We start from the raw sequence: 23,026 nt of genomic DNA, 5'->3' as shown, positions 1-23,026 counted from the left end.
ATTGATTTGCAGTTACACCATAATAATGGATTCGGCATCTGGTTGAGAGTTATATTGTGTCTCATTCATTTGTTTATGTAAAAGCAATTATGTTTATGAAGGCCAAAAGTAGCCATTGTGAATGGACAGTATTTGAGCACTTCACAATGTTAAAAGAAAAAGAAAAAGAAAAAAAAAAGAAAAAAAAATCCTGCATGCACGGCTTGTGAGTTGGAATGTTTGTATATAAACCACAGTAATAACTGAAAACTCTAACAATATTAATCATAAATCCAGTATTTCTGTATCCTCAGCTGAACAGAGCTGATCACACTTACATGTTACAACTTGTTGGGCAGTTGTGACCTAATGGTTAGAGAGTCAGACACGTAAACCCAAAGGTTGTGAGTTCGAGTCTCAGGTCCAGCAGGAATTGTAGGTGGGGGGAGTGAATGTACAGCACTCTCTTCCACCTTCAATTCCACGTGCCCTTAAGCAAGGCACCGAACCCCCAACTGCTCCCTGGGCACCGCAGCATAAATGGCTGCCCACTGCTCCAGGTGTGTGTTCACTGCTGTGTGTGTGCACACTTTGGATGGGTTAAATGCTGAGTATGGGTAGCCATACTTGGCCACATGTCACTTTCACTTTCTGTTAAAATGAAAAGAGAAAAAAAAAAAGATTGGTATGAAAAGTTACAATGTCTATAAAACTTAAAAAAGAAATAATTTACGTGAGAGTGTGTTGAGAGTCTAGTTGAATGATTGTGCTCAAGGAACTGTAACTAAATGTAAAAAAAAAGGGCCTATAAGGGGTTATTATCATATTTTAAGGTAAACACTGTCCATCTGTAGGCATACATGATGCAAAAATGCAGACTCAAAGTGAATAGATGACACTGTCTCACACACACACACACACACACACACACACACACACACACACCTTGGTTCATAAGGCAGATATGTTGTCTGGTTTCTAGGGATGTAGGCTATAAGACTATAGCGCAAAAGTGCACAATCGCTGTGTTCATCACCTCTGTGTGATGTAATACAAAGAATATGACTCCATTAGTGTGGCACAACATTAGTCACATTAGCCAGAGCAGGCTCAGAGTATGGATCTTTACAGCCCATTTCCCCTTTAGTAGCTATAATTAGGGTAGTTTTTGTGCAAAGTGCCTTTTTGAAGGGCAACAGAAAGTCTCCTTGAAGGGTGATTAGAAAAAGCTTTTTCTCTCTCCCGCAGGTTAGATATTTATGTTAAAAAAGGTAATACATAATGCATGAAGGACTAAGAAAGGAAAAAGAGAAGGTGGACGATATATATCCATATCCATAGCCTATGTATAACGTAACTGTTTCAATAGAGCCATTATCAATGTCTTTTGCTCTCCGTTAGAGTCTGTGATGTACAGAATCGCAGTTCCACATGAATATAATTCACTTCATATTAGGTCTTTAAAGGGATAATAGAGTGCTTTTAGCATCGACTTGTCCGTTGAGAACTTTCATCATCCTCAAGACTTGTTCCATCAGATAAAGGAGCGACCGTTCATATCATTTGACTTTGAACGAGTCCTTGTCATTAAAGGTACAGTTAGAGCGAGCGAGGACGGTCACTATGATTAAATACAGCGTGAAATCAATGCTCTCTTATTAAATGTTCTGATCTCTTCTGTTTTCGCCACAAGTGGCCGCTGAGGTACAAAAAGATGGGAACTGTGTTTTTCTATCTCAATGTTCTGGGGGACATTAATAGTGTAACATACGGCTAACGTTATAGCATGTAGCATTTGCATAAACTTGAAGGAGATCTTTGGAAAAGGTAAACACATACATCTTAAACATTTTGTTTAATAGCATATTTGACAGATAATGACATCTGTCGAAGTTATAACTTTATTATATACGTTTAAAGCTGTTTTGTAAATGCCATAATCCAAAACTACACAGAAACTGGGTTTACTGGCAGCTGTCAAACTCACTAAATAGTAATTTAGTAATTTTGCTGCTATGTGTACTGTACTGGTTTTTGACATTGTAGTATTCCTTGAAGTACCTTGGAATATCATGTAAATACAATATTACATGAATGTAGTAATCATTCAGTAGCATAGTATATTTCAAAGTACCATCAGATATTGTTAATATTGCACAATGGTTGTACCATAAATGCAATGACTGCTGTAGTTTTTCATTGTATCTTTTCAGTCACTGGACCAGCTTCTTTAGATTTTATTGTTATTATTATTATTATTATGTGTTTTTAAGTTGCATGTGTTTTAGTGTGGTGACATTGTGTCATTTTTATGTTAAAACACATACTTCTCTCTGCTTATTTATTATTTCATTCTCTGCTCATCCTTGTCACAGCACAGTTTTTATTATTAGCAATGTACACAATATGTATTCTGCATCTGTCTATCTGTTTACCTATTTAATAAGTGTGTGTTTACAGGGTATGATTTAGACAGTGTAATTTTGTCAACAAAATGTGCCTTATCCAGTGTGTAATTTGCATTTGTTCCACTGTATACTTTGGTTTGACTTGATTTGACAAACAAATTAGTACTGTGTTTACAAAACAGTCTATTTATTACTTTATCTAAGAGTATATTACATGCAGATAAAGCTTTTTTTTTTTTAAGTGTGCAGTAACGGATTTCTCAGGCTCTAAAAACAGTGGCATGGCAACTATAAGCCTAACGAGACTAATTCTAGTCTCATTTAAACAAGAATTCAAGGTTAATGTATGCAGGATGCTAATGACCTACAGTTTTTGTAATCAATATTTCACAGGCTTTCCAATGCTGGACGTTAAATTATGTTGCATTTTATGTATATCTCTCATTAATCCTGCTTGTGAAGATAATAAATAGTCTTGAATTTGCGGTAATCACATGATTTGTTTCCAAAAAGTTTTCCCCTTTCTTAACAAAACATTTAGTTTTGTGGTCGTATTGCAAATATTAGCTGCTTTGTGATGTGTTTATTGTGTATTGTAGTGTTATCCAGTATACTATGGTGTGAGACACTGAAATGGCTGGCCGGATTCCTCTGGTTTTGCTGGCCTGTGGCTCCTTCAACCCCATTACCCACCAGCACATGCGGCTGTTCGAGCTGGCTAGAGACCACATGCACCAGACGGGTTTGTGCCACCTGTTCATTTACCTGAAATTGGCCGTCATCTGTTGTCAGGCCCAAATTGGCCTCCTTTCCACCATCCCTTTGGACCTGTCGCTTTAAAGTGATTTCTTTTATGTAACTGCATTATGGTTTATTTTTTTGTTTAATTCTAGTCTAAAGTGTGCCTAAATCTGTTATTAAGCATATAAAGACAGACAAATAAAATAATAGTTTTATTTAAAAAAAGTTATTGAACATTCAATCTTCCAAAAAAAAAAAAAAAAGGTTGTATACATGTTTTTGTTGAGTATCATAATTGATAAATCAGGCTTTTATGGCCCTTATAGTATAATATAGGAATTTTGAGCTCATATCTAAGGTGGAAAGAAACACATCAGTTTTATTCATAGGCTCAAACTGAGCAAAAATATGCAGTTTGGGTTATTTGCTAATATTTATATGGCCAAAAGGTTGAACTTAATAGACTACTTACATAAAATATATATAAAATTCAGTTGTCATTCTGTATCTCCCAATAATATGTCTAAGTAAGATGATAAATGCTTAGTTTTCTGATCAAACCTATGTAGTCTTTACTGTGGGGGGCAAACATATAATGCAATGCATTACAAATATGATTGAGAATAAATATAAACATTAACAAATAAACATTCCTAAAAAGCCTGACGTATCATTTTAATATTATTTTTTCAAAAAATAAATAAATAAATGTAGTAGATTGTGTCCAACAGGTTTTTCAGCAAAGGTTTGATCATTTTGATAATTTAGAGGACTTAAAAATGTGTGCATCACATATGATGCAGTATGCTTTATATACAGGTGCATCTCAATAAATTAGAATGTCATGGAAAAGTTCATTTATTTCAGTAATTCAACTCAAATTGTGAAACTTGTGTATTAAATAAATTCAGTGCACACAGACTGAAGTAGTTTAAGTCTTTGGTTATTTTAATTGTGATGATTTAGGCTCACATTTAACAAAAACCCACCAATTTCAACAAATTAGAATATTTCATAAGACCAATAAAAAAAACATTTTTAGTGAATTGTTAGCCTTCTGGAAAGTATGCTCATTTACTGTATATATACTCAATACTTGGTAGGGGCTCCTTTTGCTTGAATTACTGCCTCAGTTCGGCATGGCATGGAGGTGATCAGTTTGTGGCACTGCTGAGGTGGTATGGAAGCCCAGGTTTCTTTGACAGTGGCCTTCAGGTCATCTGCATTGTTGGGTCTGGTGTCTCTCATCTTCCTCTAGACAATACCCCATAGATTCTCTATGGGGTTCAGGTCAGGCGTGTTTGCTGGCCAATCAAGCACACCAACACCATGGTCATTGAACCAGCTTTTGGTACCTTTGGTAGTGTGGGCAGGTGCCAAGTCCTGCTGGAAAATGAAATCAGCATCTCCATAAAGCTTGTCAGCAGAAGGAAGCATGAAGTGCTCTAAAATGTCCTGGTAGATGGCTGCATTGACTGTGGACATCAGAAAACACAGTGGACCAACACCAGCAGATGACATGGCAGCCCAAATCTTCACAGACTGTGGAAACTTCACACTGGACTTCAAGCAACATGGATTCTGTGCCTCTCCACTCTTCCTTCAGACTCTGGGACCTTGATTTTCAAATGAAATGTAAAATTTACTTTCATCTGAAAAGTGGACTTTGGACCACTGAGCAACAGTCCAGTTCTTTTTCTCCACAGCCCAGGTAAGATACTTCTGACGTTGTCTCTGGTTCAGAAGTGGCTTGGTAGCCCTTTTCCTGAAGACGTCTGAGCGTGGTGACTCTTGATGCACTGACTCCAGCTTCAGTCCACTCCTTATGAAGCTCTCACAAGTGTTTGAATCAGCTTTGCTTGACAGTATTCTCAAGCTTGCAGTCATCCCTGTTGTTTGTGCACCTTTTCCTACCCAAATTCTTCCTTCCAGTCAACTTTGCATTTAATATGCTTTGATACAGCACTCTGTAAACAGCCACACCTTTCAGTAATGACCCTCTGTGACTTACCCTCTTTGTGGAGAGCGTCAATGTTCGTCTTCTGGATCATTGCCAAGTCAGCAGTCTTCTCCATTATTGTGGTTTCAAAGAACAAGAGATACCCAGAATTTATACTGTAGGGATGGTCATTAATTGAAACTCAAATGTAAATATTCTAATATTTTGAGATACTGATTTTTGACTTTCATGAGCTGTAAGCTCTAATCATCAAAATGAAAACAAAAAAAAAACTTTTGAAATGTTTTACTTTACATGCAATGAATCTAAAATATATGAAAGTTTCACTTTTTGAAATAACTTACAAGAAAAAATGAACTTTTTCACGACATTCTAATTTATTGAGATGCACCTGTGTGTGTGTGTATATATATATATATATATATATATATATATATATATATATATATCTTTATGCAGAGGCTTTTCTTTGTATAAAGCTGTGAGGAATGAGTGACAAATGCACAGAAAATATACTTGCATAAGTTCATACCCAAGTGTCACCAGCAAAAAAGGCTTTGTAGCTGCTGTAACACCTTGTCTACAATGCAAGCTAGCATTTCAAGTTTTGTTGTTTATAATTGGAACATTTTGTTGTGTGGCACCGCTAGCTTGCAGTGTAGACGTGGTGTAACTGCGCCTCTGTAAAGACTCTGCATGGTGCTGGCACGCTGACATATTCGCTTGTGTTTATTTACTGTACACAGTGTACTCTAAAATTGCTTGCAGATACAGCATAACAAGTAACCAAAATAGCTTGCGTATTATATTACCTCAAGAGTGGCTGGAAACGTGTTTGTGTTTTGTTGCCATTTTTATGAAAGATTAAAACTGACTTTTAAAAATGAATTTTATTGATGAATTTTGTTTTATAATGTCTTGCATGCGCAGCAAAATGAGAAACTGCAAAAACAATTGCAGTATGATGTGAATTCATCTCGACTATGCAAAATTACAGCATTATTTGGCAAAAACATTAAGCATTCAGCAACTCATTAGAGTCTGCCTGTGTACGCAAAGCTTGTGTTAATTTGTGTGCAGTGGCTTAGAAACATGCACTTAGAAAAGGAATCAACGTCTGTTTAATAATCCAGCAATTATTATACATTTCATTAATACGCTAGGTGCTTTAAAGGAATAGTTCACCCAAAAATGAAAATTTGCTGAAACTTTACTCACCCTCAGGTCATCCAAGATGTAGATTACATCACTTGCTCACTAATGGATCCTCTGCAGTGAATGGGTGCTGTCAGAATGAGAGTTCAAACAGCTGATAAAAACATCACAGTAATCCATAAGTAATTCACATGACTCCAGTCCATCAATTAAATGCCTCGTGAAGGGAAAATCTACGTGTTAAGTAACAAATCTGTCATTAAGGTGTTTTGACTTTAAGCTGTAGCTTCTGGCCAAAATACCAGTCTATAATCCATAATAACACTTTCTCCAGTGATAAAGCTCATCATCTGTTGTCCTGTCACATCAGCATCCACCAGCTTATTTGTTTAGAACTGTTTTGGACTGTTTTTCTTTTAAAGAGTACTCATAGTTTGGTTGAAATCAGCGTTTTGAAGTTAAAAACATCTTAATGATGGTTTTGTTTATTGACACAATTTTTTGCTTCCCAGATGTTAATTGATGGATTTATTGAGTTGTGTGGATTATTGTGATGTTTTTATCAGCTGTTTGGACTCTCATTCTGACGGCACCCATTCACTGCAGGGGATCTATTGGTGGGCAAGTGATGTGACAAATTTGTCAGATGTCTCAGAAGAAACAAACTCATCTACATCTTAGATGACCTGAGGAAATTTTCAGCTAATTTTCATTTATGGGTGGACTATTCCTTTATTGCATTACATTCATGGTAGACATTTGATCAGTTCATGCTTTTCCTGGTAATTGAACACATTTGTTGGCACTGGTATAATGTTTGAGCTACAGGAACAGTGAAATGCTTTATATTTGGGTAACACTTTAGTATAGGGATCAACTCTCACTATTAATTAGTTGCTTATTAGCATGCCTGTTATTAACAAATTGGCTGTTTTTAGTACTTATAAAGCATTTATTCTACATGATTATATTCTACATCACATACTTAAGGTCAGGAGTCGGATACTTGTTGTCAAATTAAAATTTCGATTCCGCCTATTCGCGATTCCTATCCTTTTTTTCTTCATCTGTGAGCAGCTGTCATCTGTCATGAATGAAACAGCTTCACAGTCTTTTCAACCACACCGTATCATTATTTCTGTGTTACAAACATTCAAATCTCAGAAGTACTGGGATAAAAGTACTTATAAACAGTGTTGGGTAGTAACTAGTTACTAGTAACTTAGTTACTGTGATATATTACTTTTTACAGTAACTAGTAGTGTAACTAATTACTAATAAGATTTCAGTAATAATATTACAGTTACCATCCATAAAACAGCTAAGTTACTTAGTTACTTTTGATGCCTCAACCCCCCTGATTTAAAATCCAACAATCAAATAATTCCTAGATTTATTTTCATAATTTTCACGACTCGCACATGCATGTGATGTCCCCAGTGCAGCAGGCAAGCTTGGAATATGGAAAAGCATACATTCAGCAGATAGAAATATTGCATTATATTGATTTTGTCAGGAAAAAAGATGATCTGGATGCTGTTGTGTAAGTTGTGGCTATTTACTCTGGCATTACATCCCACCCACATCCTTCTGATCAGCATGTGGTACGTTATATTACTATAAATAAAAATCTTTTTGGAAAATTAAACAGTTTCTTACAAACTTATGTGATTTGATAAAATACATAATGAAATATAATCGTATATGGGTTACGGAGATATTACAATTAGCTTCAAGCTACACATGACAATTAATGAGATTAATACAACACTTCTACTTGAATGTCACTATCAATCACCACTGAGTGTTTGTAATAACTGCTTTCTGCGATCCAATGTGGATTTTGGTCAAATGATGAGGCAGAAATTTGTTGTTAATAACATTCTAGAAGAATTTTATGTGGAAGATACACAGTTACAACTTCTGTGGGGCGTGAAGAAAAAGTAATGTAACTAATTACTGTTGCCAGAAAGTAATAAGTAAAGTAGCAATATTACTTTTGAAAGGAGTAACTAGTAATGAGTAATATATTACATTCTTTGAGTAACTAGCCCAACACTGCTTATAAACTATATAAATTCTGATGTGTGCGGTAGTGATTAAAATAGAGTAAATCACCTTTTGAAAGTAATTTGACACTTCAAATGAAGATTTATCGATTACATTGTTACGCCAGTAGGTGGCAAAAAGGGGCTGTTAAAATGTATTTGTCTTTGAAACATACAAGAGATTCATTCAAGAATGCTGATTCATCCAGTAATGGAACAAGTACATCTTGAGTGAGTCATTGAATCATTCATTCATGTGATTTTGTTTAGTTGTCTGTTTTTTCTTCAGAATCATAAGAGAAGCACAACTTCCATTGGAAAAAAAAAAGCAATTTATCCAGAATCATGCAGTTCTCTTTTGCACACAAACAGCTCTTAAAGAGTCCAGTTTTTATGTAGCCTTTTGATTTTCTTTTTCATGGTATTCTGCTCCAATAAATGGTTTGCAAAAAAGAGACACAGGCGAAATGTTTGATGATATTATTTAATCACATTGGAATTGAAACTGGGAATCGAAAAGAATTGTAATCGATAAGCAGAATCGGAATCGGAATTTATAAAATTCAAACAATGCCCAACCCTAGTTAATAACGAGAAATGGACCTTAAAATAAAGAGTGACTTATATTTGACATCTGATGTACTTGACTCTTTTTGGGATATTTTGTCTCTCTCCATCTCACAGGTCTGTATCGTGTGGTGGGTGGCATTGTATCTCCTGTCGGTGACGATTATGGTAAACAGGGTCTTGTTGCTTCGAAACACAGACTGGCTATGGCAAGACTTGCCCTGCAGAGCTCTGACTGGGTTTCTGTAGACGACTGGGAGAGCCAGCAGGAGGATTGGACAGAGACTGTGGTGACCATGAGGTGAATATATATATATATATATATATATATATATATAAGACAATTTTAGGAAAGTATCCTGCATTTGCTTCTTACCATGACTAATGCAAATTATTTATCCAGTCAAAACTTTGACAAGGCAAGTAACTTTCTGGAGTCTTTTAACACAACTGGGACACTGGCTGTAAAGGAAACATTAACCAGTTTTGACGGATGGGGTGCTAAATGCTGATTGCACCTCCATTATCCTAGAAACTGCAGAGAAGTGCAGCGATAGAGTCATCTTTGATGATAGGAATGTTACCTTTTTTCTTTACTTCAAAAGCACTGTTCAAATTTTTAACATACTGGCATTATTAATATAAATGACAGTTTATGATACAGCATACAGTTACGTCTGATGTAGGCTTATCCTTCTCTTAAATAAATTGAGGGTTCACATTAGAGTGTTACATCTAACATATGAATACCCAGAAGTCTCATTTACAATATATGCAAGATGTACAAGTGCAATATATACAAGAAGAATGACACACATTGGCAAAGGTATATTGATATGGAATATAGATAGTCAATCTCTACTGTAGAAATATTTCAAGTTGCAATTATATTTTATATGTTGCCTTTATATGTGAATTCACCTTGCATTACCCTCTATGAAGGACTTCACAAACTCACTGTCATCTTCGAAATATCATAGCTGAACTAAAGCCAAAACTTTATAGGAGCCGAATCCTTAAATTCCCTGTGTATGAGATATCAAATAGCCATGCGCTGATGTGACTCATTCCAGCCCTACTATCCATCATAACAGGCACAGTTTCCATTCTCCTCAGATTCTGCCACAGAAAATATGAAACACCCCGTCATCCTTTAGTATTTGGCTGCTAGTGGTTTTCGTTTTGCAACCGTGCCAAATTCTTGTCCCCTCTCTTCGTCGTGACGGGCCATTCCTCCTCTTGAATCCCTCAAGAGATAGTAAAATAACAAGAGACTGTTTAAGGGCCCCTCAGAGCACTCAAATTTTGTTTTATGCCAACTGCTAGCTATGCCCTTAGGTGGCTAATTAATACTCCGATGCCAGGGAGGAGGATGGCTGCTCTTGCGCCAGGGGCCCGTGCCAGGGCTTTGTCTTTCTAGGTTCGTAATTTACTTCCTGGCAGAATTGGACGAAATCACGCAATTGATTATATACCCTTGCAGTTGACCTATGTGAAGAATTAGCAGGTTGAGTTTTTCCTATTTTTAAAGGACATACAGTAGTGCTATGCTTCATACATACAGGCTCTGTTACAAATTCTATTCAACATAGGTAGCAACAAGGTGCATTTATTAGTTAGGTGCCTTAGGAGTCCTTTTGGCCAAATTGTACCGGCATTGCATGTATTCTTCACATAGAGAATGCATAGCAATGAGATTTATCTGTTTATCATTCTATCTACCGTTCAAAAGTAGATTCAACAAGCATCAGATTGATTAAAAATGACAGTAAATTACATTGTTACAAAAAATGTCTAATTAATGCTGTGCTTTTAAACTTTCTATTCATCAAAGAATCCTGAAAATGATGTTTCCACAAAATATAAGCAGTGTAACATTTTTTAACATTAATAATAATAAGAATTTTTCTTAAGCAGCAAGTCTGACTGTCTGTCTATCTATTGGTCTATCCATCGGTCTATCCATCAGTCGTTCTATCTATCTCGTTCCATCCATCCATCAGTTGTTCTATCGTTCTGTCTGTCTGTCAGGCCTATAAACAATCAAGTAACTAAGGCTTTTAAAAAAAAAATGTTAAGCAATTACTTTAGAATTCGAAAACAATTCTACATTCTTTTTGGCAACCTCAAATCCAATTCAAATTCTGAATGGTGCACATCACTGATTGGTTCTGCTATTGGTTAATTCCAGTGTCCATTGTACACTGTATTGTACACAAGCTCTTATACCGTAAAGTCTGCTATTCGCTTTATCCATTAAACACACACATACTTGGGGCAATATATAGTTACAACAAGTGCTGTTACAGTAACTCAACAATTATTCTCTATATAAAGGTTTCACACTCCTTTCTGCATTTAAGCAACAACAAAGATTATAATAGCCTCTTGTGAGAGACTGGAGAAGTTAAGATACACATCTACTGTACAGGCTCATGTAATTCAGTATGAATGTAAAGCTTCTCCTACATGCATAAGCTGATTACCTACACAGTATGGCCATTCATGCTCACCATTGCTTATCTGCTGTGTTTGTTTCTCCCTGCCTCACTTAACACAGGTACCACAATGACCGCATAGCTGCTCAGTACCACAGCAGCAAGGACCCGCCCACAGTCTCTGGTAAGCTCCGCCCACCTCTCAATATGTCTGTTATAAATTGGCACAGGAACCTCTCATCACAATTCGCTTTCCTCTAAACCTCCTCTCTGGCCCAACAGAGCCTTTTCTGTTTTTGCTAATCACTTTAGATAAGTCTAATGCATTTAAAACAGGCTGTTGTCTTCTCTCTGGCCAGCACAAGCGCTGTTAGGCCTCTTTTCAACAATGCTTTTATTTGGGGTTGCTGTAGAGGAGCATGCTAATGAAGTCTAATACCCTCCACAGGATGACTGAGCTTAAGACAAGCGTGCTCGGACTGTTAATGAAGCTGAGATTAATAGCCAGGACAACTTTATAACAAGACAAGTGCCAAGAATGACAGAACACATGCACACAAAAACCCTCTAATCTCAAAACCTTTCAGAGGAATCCCTTATTCAATGCCTGTTCCCCTTTGTTCTAATGCTATTTTTGATGTGTAGTTTGGCAGTGAACTGAAGCAAGGCCGTAATCATGTTTTGAACATCGTGTTTGAACATGGGTTGGGACCAATTTTTTTGGAAGGGGAGAGTAGTAATGGTCTTTTTATTTAAAATGCCCCTATTATGGATATTTGAAAATTACATTTCATGCAGTGTGTGACACAGCTCTAAGTGAATGAAAATATCCTGCAAAGTTTCAAATCTAAAAGTGCACCGTGTATAAAGTTATTGTCTCTCAAAAGAAAGAGTCGACTCGGAATCATTGAAACATTTTTAAAACGAATCCTAAGCCGTTTCATGTTGACGTCAACATGAAGCATTAGCATATTGCCTGCCTACTTGTTGGTCTTTTCGTGTTGGTCTAAATTAAAATACAAATTCATTCTTTGCCATAGTGTTGTCAAAAGACCCGGTACTTCAGTACCAAGTCGGTACTAAAAAAGTGAAAACGTCACGGTACCAGGTTTTTTTAAATACCGGTGGTACCGAGTACCCGGTCAACCCGGTTCTTGACGCGTACGGCCCTATGATTTCCGCGATGCAGAAAACGCGGACGGAATCTCGGAATCCAGTTATAAAAACGGAATTTACAGTTTAGCACGGAATGTCACGGAATTTGTCAAAGTTTGGATGAATTAATCAAAAGTAGGTCATTGCACTTAAATCAAATCGCGACGTGGACTAGTATCTGTAAATATTAAGCCGCAAAAGTCGATTCAAATATGAATCCGCATGTTCTGCGAGTTTCTGTGTGAGTGAATGAATGGCAGAGGCAGCGTTTTTCTTTTTACTACATACACTGAAGCGCGCCTGACGCTCGCGGTGATTCATCATCTGCCATCTCAATGAGGACATAAATACATAAACAACATCTACAGAACTGCTCTGAGAGTCCCCTCGCGAGCATTTTACCTTTTCATTGAGTAAAACCAGCATCATATCATATAGCTACACACAGAAATGTAAAGGTATTCACGGCAACTCGTCAAAATAAAAGTTTATCTTAAAGACATTGTGCCAGAAATATAATTATATATATATATATATATATATATATATATATATATATATATATATATATATATATATATATATATTTTTTTTTTTTTTTTAAGAAATCGCACAATATTTCTTCCATATTTAAATTTTAATAGTAAATCCCTTTATTTACCAAAACAATAAAATGTTTTTAAATTTAATTAATTAAAAGACAAATTAAATTTGGGTGAAACTTGTTTACTGTTTTTCATACTTTTATTACTTGCAGAAAAACTTGAAACACAATTTAAATAAAGTATAAAGAATGGCATTGATTTTTGTAAAAATAATTTTTTGCTTGACTTTATTATTAAAAATATTGTGTGTTTTTTAATTAGCATGTGGTACCGAAATTGGTACCGAGAACCGTGGATTTTGACTGGTATCGGTACCGAATACTGAAATTTTGGTACCGTGACAACACTACTTTGCCACTAAAATAGCTGTTTCCCCGGTAACTGCTGTAAACAAAGCAGCACTGCCCTCACAAACGCTGCTTTTATTATGAAATGGAAATGAAATCGACCAATCGGACGAATCACCGCAGATTAGCGTCACGCAAAGGAAGGGTTTGGAAAAATTAATCGTTAAAGGCGCAGTAGGAGATCTTGGAAAATGCTAACTTTAGCCTGATAGCACTGAAAACAAACGTCCCACCCTCCCTGCAGTCGCCATCTAAAGCCACGCCCCCTGCACGCATATACGCTCACAGACCAGAATACCAGAGACAAATTTACTACATCAATCGGAACACAGTTCATGCACGTAGCTCTCTTCTAACGAGCTGGTTATCTGAATCGGGTGTGTTAACTAAGCGAGACATGCAAAATATGCAGAGCGGGAGGCGCGAGGACTGGAATTGGGAACCGCTGGGCTACATCATGTGTCATTCACCGGTGAGAAAACTTTATAGTACAGTTAGTAAAAGTACTACAATACCAGGAAGGAAGATAGGGTTGTTGATGTTTGTCTGCCTACCATTCTCGCTCTGTCTGCAATAGCGTACGTGAATGCGCTGATGACGTATCCTGTCTGCACGAACCGGGTGCACAGAGGTATGCAAATACATACGTTGACAGGCAGGTAGAAAAACCAATTAAAAATCTCGGACCGAGCGTTTTGATTGGATGAACATTTCTTGGTCCTACGCCTTCCACAGAATATATAAATACAGATAAATATATTAAGACCAATTAACTTAATGATTGCAATCGGGATGTGAAGAGACTTTCAATCAGAATAACAAAAAAATGTTTCTGAAGACAATCACCTGTTGCACCTTTAAACGAACCGTTTGGAAGTCATTGAGCAAATAAGGTAAAAATAAATGCATATTATAAGACAATGAAAGTGCTTTTTGACCTTGCATTCATGTCAGCCTGTTGTTGGGGACTCCCAAAACCAAAATATGAACCTTTCATAACCCATAATAGGGGCACTTTAAAGGAATTAAATAATTAAAGGATTTAAATGAATTTAAAGAAATGAAGTATTTTGTGAAGTATGGATGGACACTTTCACTCTTATTGGTATGCCTAATGTGTCAACAACACTAAAGGAAAAGCTTTTCTTGTCTCATCACATTCGATTTTAAATTATATGAATCGCACAAATGATTCGGCCTGTATTTCAATTTGTCAAACATTAAATGTTCAGCCAATTAAATCTTACCTTGCACTTTTTATGTTAAGAACTGAAGTGACGCAGTGGAATTCATGTTAGGTGTCTGTGAACAGTGTGAACCAGCCTAAAAATTTAACTTATACAACTTTTTGTCTTTCTAACAACAAACTGTTAAGGCCTGGACTGAAGATTCCATAAAGAAACTCGTATTCCTCCTTCTGTTACAATGATTAATAAACATATCAGTCAGAATTAACCTAAAAGACGTTGAAAATCATTGAGATTTTTACAGAAAGAGATCCTTTTAATTTTAGATTTCATGTTGAATTATCTCAGGGATTATTTTTGATTAAATTGCTTTCATGCAAACCCCATTATAGCCGATTCAAAGAAATCTGGCGCTTACTGAATTAAGCCATTCATGATTGTCTGGAAATATTAGTGTTTGTATTGGAATGTGCACAATGTTTTTTCTTTACTGTGTTTTTCATGAATGTATTCATTATTAGAATAAGTATGAAGTGGGTGGTATTTCCCCATGCCCATGCAGTGTGCATATACAGGTGCTGGTCATATAATTAGAATATCATCAAAAAGTTGATTTATTTCACTAATTCCATTCAAAAAGTGAAACTTGTATATTATATACATTCATTACACACAGACTGATATATTTCAAATGTTTATTTATTTTAATTTTGATGATTAGAGCTTACAGCTCATGAAAGTCAAAAATCAGTATCTCAAAATATTAGAATATTACTTAAGACCAATACAAAGAAAGGATTTTTAGAAATCTTGGCCAACTGAAAAGTATGAAAATGAAAAATATGAGCATGTACAGCACTCAATACTTAGTTGGGGCTCCTTTTGCCTGAATTACTGCAGCAATGCGGCGTGGCATGGAGTCGATCAGTCTGTGGCACTGCTCAGGTGTTATGAGAGCCCAGGTTGCTCTGATAGTGGCCTTCAGCTCATCTGCATTGTTGGGTCTGGTGTCTCTCATCTTCCTCTTGACAATACCCCATAGATTCTCTATGGGGTTCAGGTCAGGCGAGTTTGCTGGCCAATCAAGCACAGTAACACTATGGTCATTGAACCAGCTTTTGGTACCTTTGGCAGTGTGGGCAGGTGCCAAGTCCTGCTGGAAAATGAAATCAGCATCTCCATAAAGCTTGTCAACAGAAGGAAGCATGAAGTGCTCTAAAATTTCCTGGTAGATGGTTGCGTTGACTGTGGACATCAGAAAACACAGTGGACCAACACCAGCAGATGACATGGCAGCCCAAATCAGCACTGACTGTGGAAACTTCACACTGGACTTCAAGCAACATGGATTCTGTGCCTCTCAACTCTTCCTTCAGACTCTGGGACCTTGATTTCCAAATGAAATGTAAAATTTACTTTCTGAAAAGTGGACTTTGGACCACTGAGCAACAGTCCAGTTCTTTTTCTCCACAGCCCAGTTAAGACGCTTCTGACGTTGTCTCTGCTTCAGAAGTGGCTTGGTAACCCTTTTCCTGAAGACGTCTGAGCGTGGTGACTCTTGATGCACTGACTCCAGCTTCAGTTCTCTCCTTGTGAAGCTCTCCCAAGTGTTTGAATCGGCTTTGCTTGACTGTATTCTCAAGCTTGCGGTCATCCCTGTTGCTTGTGCACCTTTTCCTACCCAAATTCTTCCTTCCAGTCAACTTTGCATTTAATATGCTTTGATACAGCACTCTGTAAACAGCCACACCTTTCAGTAATGACCTTCTGTGACTTACCCTCTTTGTGGAGGGTGTCAATGTTCGTCTTCTGGATCATTGCCAAGTCAGCAGTCTTCCCCATTATTGTGGTTTCAAAGAACAAGAGATACCCAGAATTTATACTGTAGGGATGGTCATTTATTCAAACTCAAATGTAAATATTCTAATATTTTGAGATACTGATTTTTGACTTTCATGAGCTGTAAGCTTTAATCATCAAAATTAAAAGAAATAAACATTTGAAATATATCAGTCTGTAATGAATGAATATAATATACAAGTTTCACGTTTTGAATGGAATTAGTGAAATAAATCAACTTTTTGATGATATTCTAATTATATGACCAGCACCTGTATGTTTAGTCACGTGGAATAGAAATAAAGAGTTTTAGTGGGCTGCCGAGGTTCATTTCCTGCCCCCTGCAATTCACGTCTGCTCAAACAAAAGGCAGCTCTCAGGCACATGTTATAGCGAGAGAATTAGAGTTAAAAGCATGCTATTGATTCTTTCATATCCTGTAAATATCACTGCTGAGGTCGAGCCCTTGCATTGCTAGCCATGAAATGATTTCTAATGAAGCGTCGAGGAAAGAAAAATTCTGATTTTTGCAGATTTCAGGGAAGGTTCAAGGAGTGTCAAACATTTTGACTTTGAGCCACCACAACATATTGAAAGACATGGGGAAATTCATTGTTAGCATTTTTTGTATTTTTTGTATTCGCAACAGATACACTGAAAGAAATATGCAAATCAGTTAAGAGGCACCAAATCTGTGTTGAATGCAGTTTCCACGGTGCAGTTTCCAGTATTGCAGGTTATTTCTGAGTTCCAGGTTTTGTAGGATGCAGAAGGTTATCCTAATTTGGCATAATTTGTTATTATCACTTCAGAAAAAAAATAAAATGTATAAATGTATAAAAAATGTATAAATGTACAGTGGGGCAAAAAAGTATTTAGTCAGCCACCAATTGTGCAAGTTCTCCCACTTAAAAAGATGAGAGAGGCCTGTAATTTTCATCATAGGTATACCTCAACTATGAGAGACAAAAGGAGAAAAAAAAATCCAGAAAAATCACATTGTAGGATTTTTAAAGAATTTATTTGCAAATTATGGTGGAAAATAAGTATTTGGTCAATAACAAAATTTCATCTCAATACTTTGTTATATACCCTTTGTTGGCAATGACAGAGGTCAAACGTTTTCTGTAAGTCTTCACACATTGTTGCTGGTATTTTGGCCCATTCCTCCATGCAGATCTCCTCTAGAGCAGTAATGTTTGGGGCTGTCGCTGGGCAACACAGACTTTCAACTCCCTCCAAAGATTTTCGATGGGGTTGAGATCTGGAGACTGGCTAGGCCACTCCAGGACCTTGAAATGCTTCTTACGAAGCCACTCCTTCGTTGCCCGGGCGGTGTGTTTGGGATCATTGTCATGCTGGAAGACCCAGCAACGTTTCATCTTCAATGACCTTGCTGATGGAAGGAGGTTTTCACTCAAAATCTCACGATACATGGCCCCATTCATTCTTTCGTTTACACGGATCAGTCGTCCTGGTCCCTTTGCAGAAAAACAGCACCAAAGCATGATGTTTCCACCCCCATGCTTCACAGTAGGTACGGTGTTCTTTGGATGCAACTAAGCATTCTTTCTCCTCCAAACACGACAAGTTGAGTTTTTACCAAAAAGTTCTATTTTGGTTTCATCTGACCATATGACATTCTCCTAATCCTCTTCTGGATCATCCAAATGCTCTCTAGCAAACTTCAGACGGGCCCGGACATGTACTGGCTTAAGCAGGGGGACACGTCTGGCACGGCAGGATTTGAGTCCTTGGCGGCGCAGTGTGTTACTGATGGTAGCCTTTGTTACTTTGGTCCCAGCTCTCTGCAGGTCATTCACTAGGTCCCCCCATGTGGTTCTGGGATTTTTGCTCACAGTTCTTGTGATAATTTTGACCCCACGGGGTGAGATCTTGCGTGGAGCCCCAGATCGAGGGAGATTATCAGTGGTCTTGTATGTCTTCCATTTTCTAATAATTGCTCCCACAGTTGATTTCTTCACACCAAGATGCTTACCTATTGCAGATTCAGTCTTCCCAGCCTGGTGCAGGTCTACAATTTTGTTTCTGGTGTCCTTTGACAGCTCTTTGGTCTTGGCCATGGTGGAGTTTGGAGTTGGACTGTTTGAGGTTGTGGACAGGTGTCTTTTATACTGATCACGAGTTCAAACAGATGCCATTAATACAGGTAACGAGTGGAGGACAGAGGAGCCTCTTAAAGAAGAAGTTACAGGTCTGTGAGAGCCAGAAATCTTGCTTGTTTGTAGGTGACCAAATACTTATTTTACCGAGGAATTTACCAATTAATTCTTTAAAAATCCTACAATGTGATTTTCTGGATTTTTTTTTTCTCATTTTGTCTCTTATAGTTGAGGTATACCTATGATGAAAATTACAGGCCTCTCTCATCTTTTTAAGTGGGAGAACTTGCACAATTGATGGCTGACTAAATACGTTTTTGCCCCACTGTATTTGCATTATACAATAGAAAACAATAGGGCATTTATTTGAAATAAATATATAGTATGGTTCAAAAGATTGGGATCAGTAATTTCTTTTTTTTTTAAGAAATAAAAACATTTATTCAGCAATGAATTAGATTTTTTTTTTTTTTTTTTTAAATATATTCCATTTGAAAATGGTTGTTTTAAATTTTGAAACTGTTTCATAATATTACTAATTTCACTGTCATTTTGGGCCAATTTATGTACACATATTTTTTCTTTAAATTCAAGAAAAAAGGTATGATTTATTGTATAAAACTTTTTATTTCCATTCTTTTTGAAGCTTTACAGCCTACTGGTTATAATCGCCTTTTATATTAGGAAAAAGATGCCTGGACATTCAGTATTTATTTATTTATATTTTTTTTGGTATTATTTATATATTATTGTACTTGTTATATTATTTATATATTACTAATTGAATCACCATTAAAACTGAATCTCTTCAGGCTTCTGAAGATCTGCTTTACAGCTAAAATTGAAGTCATTTTGCAACATTAACGCTTGTTATTTTACTGTTTGTTGTTGTGAAGCTGCTCTGAAATTATCTGTATTGACTATTTTAGTATTTATTAATATTTAGAATTGTATTTTTATATTTTCAGTTTTCATTTTAATTTTAGTTAAACTTTTAGTAATTGTGTAATTTTATCATCATTTTTACTTGTTTTTGTCTTTTTTGTTCTATGTAGCTTTAATTTTGTTAAACTTAACTTGAACTTATTCATTGCTGTTCAAGTTTAAGTTTTTCAACAAATATTCATATTCTATTTTATTTTATTTTAGCTTTATTTTCAAATACCAAAAAGTAGTTTTAATAGTTTTTGTTAACAATAACAACAATGTGGGCATCCTGTAAAATTTCTCCTTTTATGCTTCATGAATGGAAAATAATAATACGTCTTGAAAGACATGAGGGCAAATAAATGATGACAAATCACATTGCTGTTGTTCAGAAGCACTTGGTTTTATTACAGATAAATTTAAAAAGGTGCTGTAAGCTATTTTGAATGGATTGGCACTCTGAAAATATCTCTATTAGATATCACTGATTTCAGTCTTCTAAATTATAATATCAGTCTCTGTGACAGCTCTAGGCTCTTTACACTGCCATCATTCAAGTTAAGCGCCATATTCGGCTTCATAAGCAGTTGTCAGTTTTATACCATTTCTTTTGAGAACTTTGACAGTATTATGATGATATACAGCTGCTCTCCTGCTCCATCTTTAATTACAACAGTTGAATGGTTCCAAAACAGTTAACATTACTTACATCACCTTTAAAAGAATAGTTCACTTAGAAACAAAAATGTACTCACCCTCAGGCCATCCAAAATGTAGATGAGTTTGTATCTTCATCTGAACAGATATGAAAAAACTTAACATTACATCAACTGCTCACCAATGGATCCTCTGCAGTAAATGGGTGCCGTCAGAATAAGAGTCCAAACAGCTGATAAAAAACATCACAACTAATAATCCACACAACTCAAGTTTATCAATTTTGTGAAGTGAAAAGCTGCTTGTTTATAATACACAAATAATACACAGGGGAGAAATATGCACAGATTAAGGGCCAGTTTTACTAAACAGGGCAAATTAGCGGGAGAGCGCAATTCCAAAACAGCGCCGATGGGTTTGGAAATTTCTGCAGGTGTTTTACTATCAACCGCGCATATTAAAGAACACAGACGCAACATCTCATTTATATATCGACCAACGCAATATACCAAGAACAGCGCAAATTAGCTTAGTCGCAAATAAAGAAATAAAGAAGCCACAGTACGTTGAAAAGAACCGGAGGCCAAAAATTAAGGTTTGCTAGAAGTTTTGATAGACCTGGTATTGCGTGACTCCTAGATGAGGGTTCCAAGTCATCTTTTATTTCCTGAAGCAAATTAAAAATAACATGGCTTGGCAAACGATGTTCGGATAATGTGTTCTTCTGGCATTCCAAATAAAATTAGGCTATGTATGGAAAAAATCCTCTCTCTTCTACCATGCGCTGTCTGGTTCCTGCTGGTGCCAAGCGCAAACTAGTTTAAGACATGGTTTTTGGGGGGGCGTTAAATAATGGCTGAAATGCCAGTAATTTGACGAGCACAAAGGTTAGTAAATCGCGTTGCGTGATTAATTTGAATGCTCTCCTCCCATAAACTTTGCGTCTGAAAGGGAAACTCCTATAAATGCATATTCAATAAGGTCAGGCACAAAAATAACTGTCCACGCCTTTTCAGCGCTAATTTGTCACTGCGCGTCTTTAGTAAAACTTGACAGTACAATTTTAATGCCAAAAGGTTTGCGCTGGCACAAGCTGTTAGTAAAACTGGCCCTAAGCATTTGTTTATAAAACAGGTATGAACATATTTTGGTAGATTTAGATGTGGAGGATGGTTGTGAGTCGTGTGGATTACTTGTGGATTATTGTGATGTTTTTATCAGCTGTTTGAACTCTCATTCTGACGGCACCCAATCACCATAGAGTATTCATCCATTGGTGAGCAAGTGATGTAATGGTAAATTTCTCCAAATCTTTTCTGATGAAGAAACAAACTCATTTACATCTTGACTAAATTTGAAGTAAATTTAAATTTCCAGGTAACTGTTTGTTTAATTCATTTAGATAAACAATAACGTGCAATCATTAATGTGATTGCTTTCTCCCCTACAGACGTTCCTCAGCTGAAGCTGCTTTGTGGAGCAGATTTCATGGACACGTTTAAGGTGCCTGATCTGTGGAGGGATGATCACGTAGAGGAGGTGGTGGGCCGCTTTGGACTGGTCTGCGTGAGCCGAGGTAGCCTGCAGCCAGACCGGGCAATACATGAGTCCGACTTGTTGTCCAGGCACCGGCAGAGAATCTTCCTGGTTCGGGAGTGGGTCCACAATGAGATCAGTGCTACAGAGGTCCGACGAGCCCTGCGGAGAGGCCAGAGTGTTAAATATCTCTTACCAGACTCGGTCATTGATTACATAAGAGAGCACAACCTTTATACACAAGACAGCGAAATAAAGAACAAAGACGTTAAACTACGACCTCTTACCAAGCAAACAATACAAGACTGATGTATAAGAAATAGCCTCCAGTGGTCTTAGTCACAAGTAATAGCAAAATATATGTTTCAAAAGATTACATTTTTCTCTCACTTTTCATTTTGAAGACGTGAAAGCATGCTTTAGAGGAGATGCATATTTTGTCTTGTGTGAAGTGAGCATTATCCATGACCATGGTTTCCTAGTGTAATGTGTGGAGAGGGATTTAGGAATTTATCCTGTCTCTGCAAGAGTTAGATTTGCCAGATCACTGCAGAGCTGTAGGTCTATGTTCGGCAGGTCTGGGATTTGTTGACTTTTGCTGAATGTCACAAGGAAGATAAATAACAGAGCCTTTACACTTTGGAGAGCAAACATTGCTTCTTCCATTTCCATTTGCACAGAAAGCGTCATTCATGTTGTCAGATCCCTAAAGATGTTTCATCAAGCTTTGTCGGTGGGGGAAAAAAAGAGTTTCAGACAAAATAAAATAGAAGAATGTAGTTTGGGATATTTGAGGCGATGTCTATCTGAATCGTTTCTTTTTCCTTGTACCACTGACTGTGAGTTTTGGCTCAAAGCGGCTAGTTGCTTTAAGGGTGTTTTTTGCAGTGTTGAAGCCCTCCTGCTGACAGTCTTTGTGTGTGGAGTTTGGGTTTTATAAGAAGGTCTTTATTCATGCTGTCTCGAAAGAAAAGCCAGAAGAATTAATTCAACATAACTAGTCCCACTCTTCTAGATGGCCGCTGCTTTGCACAGAAGGGCCGTGTGTGCCAATTCAGAGCATCAGACACTTTAACTGACAGATGAAAGGAGTGACAATGCAATTTGATCTTATATCAAGCACAAACCTACTTATCTTTTATTTGAAGAACAAATAGACTTCAAAATGATGCATTTTATGTGAATTAATCTTAGAAGAGAATTTAAATTCTGTTTTTGTTTGCTATTTATATTAAAGAAATCAGTGTTATGTGTGAGATTATTTTCTTTTATCAGTAGCACGTTGCTACATTATATGGGGTAAGTTGTCACAATGGGACCTACCATTAAATATCTTTTCAGTGAAATTTTTAAA

The 23,026-nt window shown here is 36.7% G+C and overlaps 1 protein-coding gene across 1 annotated transcript; it reads left to right on the top strand.

The window, feature by feature from the left end:
• The first annotated feature begins 1,720 nt into the window (after positions 1 to 1,720).
• nmnat3 (nicotinamide nucleotide adenylyltransferase 3) lies at positions 1,721 to 22,868 on the top strand. Its single transcript, XM_058749988.1, has 5 exons — positions 1,721 to 1,806; positions 2,987 to 3,129; positions 8,976 to 9,159; positions 11,419 to 11,480; positions 21,587 to 22,868. Exons 2-5 carry the CDS (start codon positions 3,021 to 3,023, stop codon positions 21,979 to 21,981), a joined length of 750 nt encoding a protein of 249 aa, XP_058605971.1. The 5' UTR covers positions 1,721 to 1,806; positions 2,987 to 3,020; the 3' UTR covers positions 21,982 to 22,868.
• Positions 22,869 to 23,026: the final 158 nt, after the last annotated feature.

The sequence above is a fragment of the Onychostoma macrolepis genome, chromosome 02, assembly GCF_012432095.1.
Source record: "Onychostoma macrolepis isolate SWU-2019 chromosome 02, ASM1243209v1, whole genome shotgun sequence".
NCBI classification, from domain to species: domain Eukaryota; kingdom Metazoa; phylum Chordata; class Actinopteri; order Cypriniformes; family Cyprinidae; genus Onychostoma; species Onychostoma macrolepis.
Note: the sequence above shows the minus strand (reverse complement) of the source record. Positions and strands in the feature narration are given on the sequence as shown.

What these genes read in the sequence shown, in the direction of transcription:
- nmnat3 (XM_058749988.1), top strand. Translation starts at nt 3,021, where the DNA reads ATGGCTGGCCGGATTCCTCTGGTTTTGCTGGCCTGTGGCTCCTTCAAC. An exon ending in AGACCACATGCACCAGACGG is followed by an intron (nt 3,130 to 8,975) that starts GTTTGTGCCACC and finishes TCCATCTCACAG; the next exon opens with GTCTGTATCGTGTGGTGGGT. An exon ending in GGACCCGCCCACAGTCTCTG is followed by an intron (nt 11,481 to 21,586) that starts GTAAGCTCCGCC and finishes TCTCCCCTACAG; the next exon opens with ACGTTCCTCAGCTGAAGCTG.